Raw genomic sequence first — 8,849 nt, 5'->3', positions numbered from 1 at the left:
TTCTACTTCTGCCTAATTTTAATGATTTATGCATTAATTCTACTTCTGCCCAACGGTGATGTAGAATTAGTGTATAAGAAAAGTTGTTAATTTTAATGATTTATGCATTAATTCTACTTCTGCCCAATGGTGATGTAGAATTAGTGTGTAAGAACAGTTGTGAAAGTTAATGATTTATGCATTAATTCTATTTCTGCCCAACGGTGATGTAGAATTAGTGTATAAGAATAATTGTATATTTTGATTTTGACCAACGTTGGAATCAAGGCATGCAAATGGTGTTATTTTATGTTAAGAAAAGTTTTGACCTGGTTTTCATCTTGTCTAAGGTGGACTGGGTAGTCAACTCACCGTGTTCCACTGAGTTTGTGACATCGATGAGGGAGACAAAAGAGAATGATGCCACTTAGGCAACTAAAGAGAGGGATTTTGAATCCCAAAAGATAGTCCTATGACTTTTGTGTATAGGAAGTGGGTCACTGCCAACAAGAAATGTTTGGCTGTGATAAAGAACATGATTGAACCTGCAATTGTGGGCTCAATCCCAGAGTGTGACATGGTCACCGAATACCTCGATAGAATAAAGAGTCAGTTCATTGGCTCTTCAAAGACATATGCTACCCAGCTGATAAAGCAGCTGGTGACAGAGAGTCACTCTAGAAATGGTGGCATAAGAGAGCTCACGATGCGTCATCGAAATTATGGCACTGTCGTTTAGGCCATATTTCGAGGGAGAGAATAGAAAGACAAGTTAAGAATGAGATTCTTCCTCCATTAGAGCTCTCATATTTAAAACAATGCACAGAATGCATAAAAGGAAAGTATATAAAGAAAAGTAAGAAATATGACAAACGAAGCGTAGGAATTTTATAGATTATTCACATAGACATCTGTGGTCATTTTCCTATAAAGAGTATGGATGGTTATGATTCGTTCATAACATTCACAAATGATTACTCCCGTTATGTCTATATTTATCCAAACAAAGAAAGAACAGAAGCATTGGATAAATGTAGATATTTAAGGCAAAAGTTGAAATCTAACGCAATTTAAAGATAAAGATAGTCAGGTCTAACCGTAGGGGAGTACTATGGTCGGCATACCCCATATGGCCAAAGTTCCTAGACCTTATGTAAGGTTCTTACAGGAGAATGACAAAGTAGCCCAGTATTCTATACCAGGCGAACCTTAGCAGAATAGAGTAGCTAAAAGAATCAATCGTACCCTGATGGATATAGTGGGTAGTATGATAAGTTACTCCATCTTACAGTTGAGCCTGTGGATGGAGGCGTTAAAAACCCCATTCATATTCTCAAAAGAGTACCAAGTAAGTCGATGCCCAAAACGCCATATGAGTTGTGGACAGAAAGAATACCCTCACTAAACCACTTGCGTGTGTGTGGGAAAGCCCTACTGAGGCTAAAGTATTTAACCCAAACATTGAGAAGTTATATCCCAAAACAGTAAGTTGCCATTTGTTTGGCTACATAGAAAAGTCAAAAGGTTTTCGTTTCTATTGTCCAGAGAGACACACAAAGTTTGTGGAAACAAGACACGCTATTTTCCTAGAGGATAAAAAGATGAGGGGGAGCATGGTAGCTCGAGAAATTGACCTTGAAGTGAAGCGGGTGTATGCGCCCACTCCAATGATTCATGAGCCAATTTTCTCACTATATGTTGTCGCTGCACCGACAGTGCAAGATATTATGGTGTTAGCACCTGTTGTTATTCCACATATGGCAACAATGAATGAAAATAAGGAACCTATTCTTCAGGATCCTATAGAACCTATTGCCACACATGAGGGGGAGCAACAACAGCCTCAAACATAAGATGTGCCAAATGTGGAGGCCCCTAGAAGGTCTCAAAGAGTTAGTAAATCAGCTATTTCTGCTGATTATGAAGTGTACAACACTAAGGAATTTTAAATGGAGGTTGATTCCACCTCTTTTGAAGAAGACATGAGAAGTGATCATTCATCAAAGTGGCTTGAGGCCATGGAAGATGAAATGAAATCAATGAATGCCAATAGAGTTTGGGACTTGGAAATAATTCCTAAAGAAGCCAAAACAGTAGGCTATAAATGGGTCTATAAAACAAAGCTTGACTCTCAAGGGAATATAGAGAGATATAAAGTGCGACTTGTGGCAAAAGGCTTTATGCAAAGAGAAGGAATTGATTACAATGCGACCTTTTCTCTAGTCTCATGTAAAGTTTTCTTCAGAATCATAATGGCATTAGTGGCACATTACGATTTAGAATTACATCATATGGATGTAAAGACGATATTTCTCAACAGAGACTTAGAGGAAAATGTTTACATGGCACAACCGAAAGGTTTAGTCATGGAAGAAAAAGAATGAATGGTATGCCGCCTAAAGAAATCCATTTATGGATTAAAACAAGCTTCAAGACAGTGGTACTTGAAGTTTGATCAGACAATAAGGCACTTTGGGTTTTAAAGAGAATGTAGAGGACAATTGTGTTTATGCAAAGTTTAGAGAATGGGAAGTTTATCTTCCTTGTCCTGTATGTAGATGATATCTTACTTGCTAGTAGTGATGTCAGTCTACAACTAGAGACAAAGAAGTTTTTGTCCTCAAAATTTGATATGAAAGATCTTGGTGAAGCCTCGTTCGTTCTAGGGATCGAGATTCACCGAGATAGAAGAAAAGGGGTATTAGGACTGTCACAAAAGGCATACATAGAAAGAATCTTAAAGAAATTCAGTATACACAAATGTAGTCCCTCACCTGCTCATATAGTCAAGGGCGACAGATATGGGGATTTTCAATGCCCCAGGAACCAATATGAGCTCAATCAAATGAAAGTGCTTCCATATGCTTCAGCTGTCGGAAGCTTACAACATGCTCAAGTATGTACGCGCCCTGACTTGGCATTTGTTACCGGGTTTTTTACTTGGCAGATTCTAGAGCAATTCTGGAACAAAATACTGAAATTGATAAAGAAAGTCTTGCGTTATTTGCAAGGAATGAAAGGCCTCATGATGACGTATAGAAGATCTGATTGACTCCACATAGTGGGATATTCAAGTTCTGATTATGCGATAGTGAATATATATCCAGACGTGGATTTTCTATCATCTCGCAAAGGGGAGCTTTTTCGTAGAAAAGCTCAAAGCAAACTGTCACTACATCGTCCACAGTGTATGACAGTTTGTAGCGTGTTATGAGGCAACGGGCAGGTGAACTGACTAAAGAAGTTTATACCCGGTTTGAAGGTGGTTGACGACATCTATAGACCACTAAAGTTATACTGTGATTATAATCTGGTAGTACAGGATGCTCACAACATAAGTCAAGTGGTGCTGCCAAACACATTGACATAGAGTATTATGTTGTAAAAGATAAAGTCCGAGATCAAGTCATAAGTCTTGAGCATATAAGTACAGAAAAGATGCTCGCGGATCCACTTACAAAAGGCTTACCACCCAACATGTTCAGAGAACATGGTGATCAGAGAACATGTAGCTAGCATGGGTTTAAGGAAAAGCCTAAAATTCCTGGACAAAAGTAGGCCCAAAGATAAGTATCTATTTCAGAGCAGAGTAGTATGTTGTAGCTGTTAAGTCTATCGGCAATGGAACGTGACGATGAGACATGCTCCATGCGCTAATCTGTAATGGAATGAACAAAAGTAAATGATATGAAATTGAAAGATGAAATGAGATCAAGGGGGAGAATGTTAGTTGATCTCCACCAATAGGCTCAACGGCCTATTAGGCCCTTGTCTCTGCTCCCTGATCGGGGGAGCCCAACCCTAATACGGTTGGTGGGCCCCTGTCGCACAACACACATAAAAGGAAGGTGGGGATCAAGGCTCGGGAGACGAGGTTCACTGGAGCCGCCATCCCACCTACAGAAAACCCTAATCCGATCATAAAGAAGTGCTGCCAGCGACGGGATGTCCTACCACACCGCCGTCGCCCCTGTAGGTCTACACCGGGCCACTGGACTTCACCTCCTCGCCACTACGACGTCTACTACACCACGGCATCGGCGTCCACGCTTGCCGATGCGCCTCAACAGAGAAAGACGAGGAATCTTCCCGGATCTACGGTTACAGAGAGGTACACCCACGACCTAACAAGTGACAGCTAGGAGAATAGAGACCTGTTTGCTTCTCAGCCTGACAAAGATGCTTGGGCCAACCGGATCGATCTGCCTAGGCGAGCGTCCCCAGGCCACGCCGCGAAACAAACACGCCCTAGATACGTAGAAAAGAATATATGCCCGGTTCGCTTGACTGATAAGCAATGGTTGAAAGTACTATTGACTGATTTTCTGGCTGATTTGTTGTGAAAAAAAAATAATATTCGTTGGCTGAAAAAATACGGTTTATAAGCCAAGCGAAGAGGGCGAAAATTATTTGACAGACACAGGGCACAACCAAACCAACAGGCCTGTTTCTCTTCAGAAACTTGACCACAGTCCTCTCCTCCCTAGAACGAACCAGACGACCAACATCTCTCTCTGAGGCAGAGAGAACAATCTCACATGCATGTCAATACACGCTCACTCACCTAGAAGTTAATAAACTAGGGGTAGAAATAAGAGTGAAACAAAACCAAAACCAAGAGAGAAAAAAAATGAAGAAAATGAGGTAGTATGAACTAATTTACTGGATGATACAGAGGTGTCAAGGGGTGTGTGTTAGGGCTTCTGATAGGGGGGGTTTCAATCTTCACTATGGACAGTTAGAGTTCTTCCCGGGGCCGCCATAGTAGAAGTAGGTGCCCCAATCACCATTGTTGCCGTTTTGCACGTCGTAGCAATTGGACTGCTCGGTGAAGGTTCCCACTCCCCTCGGTGCCTTGAGGTTGTTGGTCGAGTCCACCACTTGGATATTCCTGAAGTAGCTGGCCTTGCCGAACCCTTCCTCCGGGAAGTGGCCGCTGCCCATCTGCGTGGTGGTGTGGCTGCCGTCGGGCTCCGAGTTCACCACCTCGCCGCCCCACTCAATCATGGAGGCGCTGTCCGCCAGGTAGGAGAAGAGGAAGGATGGCCAGTAGCCCAGAACATAGTTGTTGCCGAACTGCAACCACCAGTTGCCCTCCTTTGGGTCCTGCGCAAAACCGCAAATTTTGAGTGAGTTTATCTGATAGGTTCATGATGATCAGGAAGTATTATTATGGTAGGGTCCTTTTAGTGCTACTATCATGCATGCGCAGAAGAAAGATTGTGTTCTCAAATGCACTATGGAAAGGTAGCTGCCTTTGATGAAAACGACCTGCAAATTACCCAATCTTTCAACGAAATTCCGGAAATGCATGGAAAAACAAGATAACAGCACATGGCAATGCCATTGCCACTACACAATTGCTTAGGAAAAGAGCCAGATTTGAAATATCTGCGGCAGAAAAGGGTAAGATTTTCTAACAGAAGAAACATGAGCCCGAGGTGAATATTCTTGTAGAAATTTATTAAAAATGGCAATCATTATCAGTGGTTGCATTTGCAGACAAATCTGGTTCGTGCGTGGGGCCAACTGTCACTCTACTGCGAGTGCGTCCACAAACAGGGCCAGAGCCACAGTTGTAGCCTTGACTCAAGCCTGAAGGCGCCTTCAGAAAGAACAAGAGACAGGTGGGCACCACGGATTCTCTCCGGGTCCATTCATTCATGAATTTGATTTAGTATGCTCAGCATGTGAGAGCTTTTTGGAATTTACCTTCCAGACCAAAATGTTGATGTCATATTGTGAGCCACCATAGTTGGAGATAGGGAAGATGCTGGCGCCCATGGCGATCTGATTGCTTATCTGGATGAACCCCGAGCACAGCAGGTTGTAGCATCCTGTTGCCTGATACGCATCACTCTGCAGTATCCAAAGCAATACAAAATCAGTATCATTAGGCCATCCCCCAATTTGATAATCATAAGATAGGGATGTAGATCTAGGCCGAGGACAAAGATAAACCAAAAATAATTGTTCATGAAGATTGAAAAGAATGTGATGTTTATCTTACAGTCCAGTAGGTGAAGAGCCTAGTGTTGTTGTCCCCATACAGGTCCGGGCTAACCTGCAATTTCGTGCAGAGCACAGAGCCATTAGCCACAATCAAGGTTCAAAATTTCGGCGAAATTTCACGAAATTCGGTAATTTCGGTGGTGGCCGAAAGAAAAATCCGAAATTTTGTAATACACTAATACATGTGTTATATAACTTTAGACTCAATTTTTTATTGTTTATATTGCATATTTTTGTATTCAATAGATGTGTAGTCATAAATCATATTAATATTTGTTTAGATTTAAATGTTTTTTTAGAAAAAAACATACTTCATGTGCTAGTCTCTAAAAAAGATTCGCCGAAATTTCGGCCGAATTTCGCGAAATTCGGTAGTTTCGGTGGTGGCCGAAATTTTTGCAATACCGAAATTGAAAACCCTCCCACAATGAAAGCGACGGCACATTTTAATCCACCATTACAGCATGCTTAGCTCCTAAACACCACATATTGCTAGTATAGCTCATGAAACAGAAAAGTTCTGTGTCATTGGAGAATCTAGTCTAGCTCCTACTCATTTAATGGCTCTTTCATCAGCAGTTCTCATATCATCATTGCAGCACACAAGAGAGAAATTATGGACGCGTGCAGAGGAGAAGTTATTGAGCCCATGGAAGAAGATGAAGAACAGAAATGGAAACTGAAAGGCAGCATTTAATAGAACTTTCATGAAGTGGGTTTCTCTTTCTCCCTCACCTGCCATCCTGCTTCGATGCTGTTGAGGTCCTGGCCGAAGGAGCCCCCCAAGATCCAGAGCTGGGACAGGCTGAATTCATTGGCCTGCTCAATCTTCGGTTGCCACACATTGATGGTAGCCTTGGCGCCATAGTACTTGTCCCCCTCCACATATGCTATGGCATGCTGCTCCATGGGAGGTAGAGGGAACAAGGTTAAATCAGCAGTTTCAGAGATAATCACAGTTCAGGGACAAGAATATCAATACTGGTATTAAGGTCATTGGATGAAACAATCTGTGCTAACCTGGTGGCCGCTCTCGTTGAGCATGTCAGGGTCAACCGACATGGGGTTCGCGGTACTCCTGCCCTTCTTCTTGCCATACCTCCGGACGGAGCTGGCCCTCAGGACGTCCTCCTCCTTGGTCCTCCTGATCGGTATCGTGTTCTCGGGGCACCTCCCATTCTGGTGCCACATTTGGGTGATTCTCTGGGCGTTCTGCTGCGATGCAACCTTGGACTCATCATACAGACCTTCCGGGTGGTATGCAGGCCGCATCTGCAAAGGTGATGTGATGATAGAGCAAGTTTTGAGTGCTGCTGTAGTGATGTGTGGGGTAGAAGCACTGCTGCAGAAAGCGAAATGGGAAAGAGCAATGGCACTGCAGAGAGAGCAACCTGGATGGTATGGTTCTTGAGGAAGGGATGATCCAAGGCAGGCTGGTTGGAGATATGCACGCAGTCTATGATGTCTCCATCTGGACTCTGTTAAGTTGACTTCTCATAATCAGTACCAGTTGCAAGATGCAAGGAAAAAAAGATTGTGCTAAACTTTTTTCTGAACATTAAGATTTTCTCTTAATCTTTTTTTTTCTGTACATGTAGTATTTTCTCATTTGCAGAAAAAGAGGGAAAAAAGTGATGAAATTCCATATTCAAGCAATGCTACATTGATATGGCAACCAAAAAAATACTCCAAAGATGAGAGTATTAACCAAACTAATGATAGTTCTATCATGTTTCTGCATAAGAACAATGGTTCATCAGGAAAGAAAGGACTATGATAGTTCTCCAAAGATGAAAGGAAAGCGAGCAAAAGCAAGCGTCTCTAGCTTCGAGTTGAATGAACCAAAGGAAGCACGGGCACCCATAAAATTTGTCCAAAAGCGAGACTTTCTCCTCCCGCGACGGAAGGAAAGCGAGCCCGACGGCACGGGGATGGTCCACGAGGAACAGCCATTCAACCCTTCCAAAGCGGCGAAGTGGACCAAGCGATAGCAGGCGCGCAGGCACAAACAAAAACCCTGCTGCCTCGAAAGGGGCGGCTTTCTCCTGCTCCTACTTCCATGCCAAATGCAGGACCTTCGCTTTTTTTTTCTCTTTCCACCCATGGAATCGATTCACTTGGATTCACTCCCATTGTCCCACCCGAAGAAAACGAAACCGCTGACGAGGGGAATGCGAAACGCATGGATGGATGGAAATGGAACGAGGCATACGCTCGCCGTCGCCGGTGCGGTGGGAGGAGACGGACGGGTAGGCGGGGGGCTAGGAGTACCTGAATGGTGGCGAGTGGCGCCTTGTTGAGGCGCTTGAGGTGGCTGCGCACCTGCCGCTGCCGCAGCAGCTGCCTCAGCGTCAGCGACCCGCGGCCTCTGACATTCCCCTCCGCCGCCGCCGCCGCTCCGTCCAGGAAGAGCGCCGCCACCAGGGCAAGCGCAACCAAGCACGCCCTCGCCGACGCCGCCATAGACTTCGAGCGCTGGCACTCCCCCAGTCGAGCAACCGAAACGGCGGCTGGCGGGCGGGCGGGTAAAAAAAAGGATGGGGACAGCACGGGGTGGAGAGGAGACGGCGAAGGGAAGCGGACTTAAAAATCCGCCCGTTGGTGTCGTTTTTGCTCGCTTCGGCTGCCGCGCCGCTCGCTCGCTCCCGGCCTGGCGTCGCGTCGTCGTGGCGTTTAAAGGCTGGAGACGCGAACGGCCTGCGCTCGTGTCTCTGTGCCGTCATCATAGTAGTATTTCGTTTTGGATTTTGCCTGCGCACATGCAAATTTTTTTGGATTTTGCCTCCTGTAGTATTTCGTTTGTATTTGGTAATTAGTGTCTAATTATGAACTAATTAGATTCAAAAGTTTTGTCTCGC

General features: G+C 44.2%; 1 protein-coding gene across 1 annotated transcript; it reads right to left on the bottom strand.

Annotated features, from left to right (window-relative positions):
• Positions 1 to 4,610: 4,610 nt before the first annotated feature.
• LOC136552587 (protein neprosin-like) lies at positions 4,611 to 8,624 on the bottom strand. The gene is made up of 7 exons (XM_066544148.1): positions 8,263 to 8,624; positions 7,383 to 7,469; positions 7,012 to 7,263; positions 6,727 to 6,891; positions 5,990 to 6,043; positions 5,692 to 5,838; positions 4,611 to 5,085 (listed from the first exon to the last, which is right to left on the bottom strand). The coding sequence occupies exons 1-7, from the start codon at positions 8,452 to 8,454 to the stop codon at positions 4,708 to 4,710; spliced, it is 1,275 nt and encodes a 424-aa protein (XP_066400245.1). The 5' UTR covers positions 8,455 to 8,624; the 3' UTR covers positions 4,611 to 4,707.
• Positions 8,625 to 8,849: the final 225 nt, after the last annotated feature.

Source organism: Miscanthus floridulus, chromosome 4 (genome assembly GCF_019320115.1).
Source record: "Miscanthus floridulus cultivar M001 chromosome 4, ASM1932011v1, whole genome shotgun sequence".
NCBI lineage: Eukaryota > Viridiplantae > Streptophyta > Magnoliopsida > Poales > Poaceae > Miscanthus > Miscanthus floridulus.
Note: the sequence above shows the minus strand (reverse complement) of the source record. Positions and strands in the feature narration are given on the sequence as shown.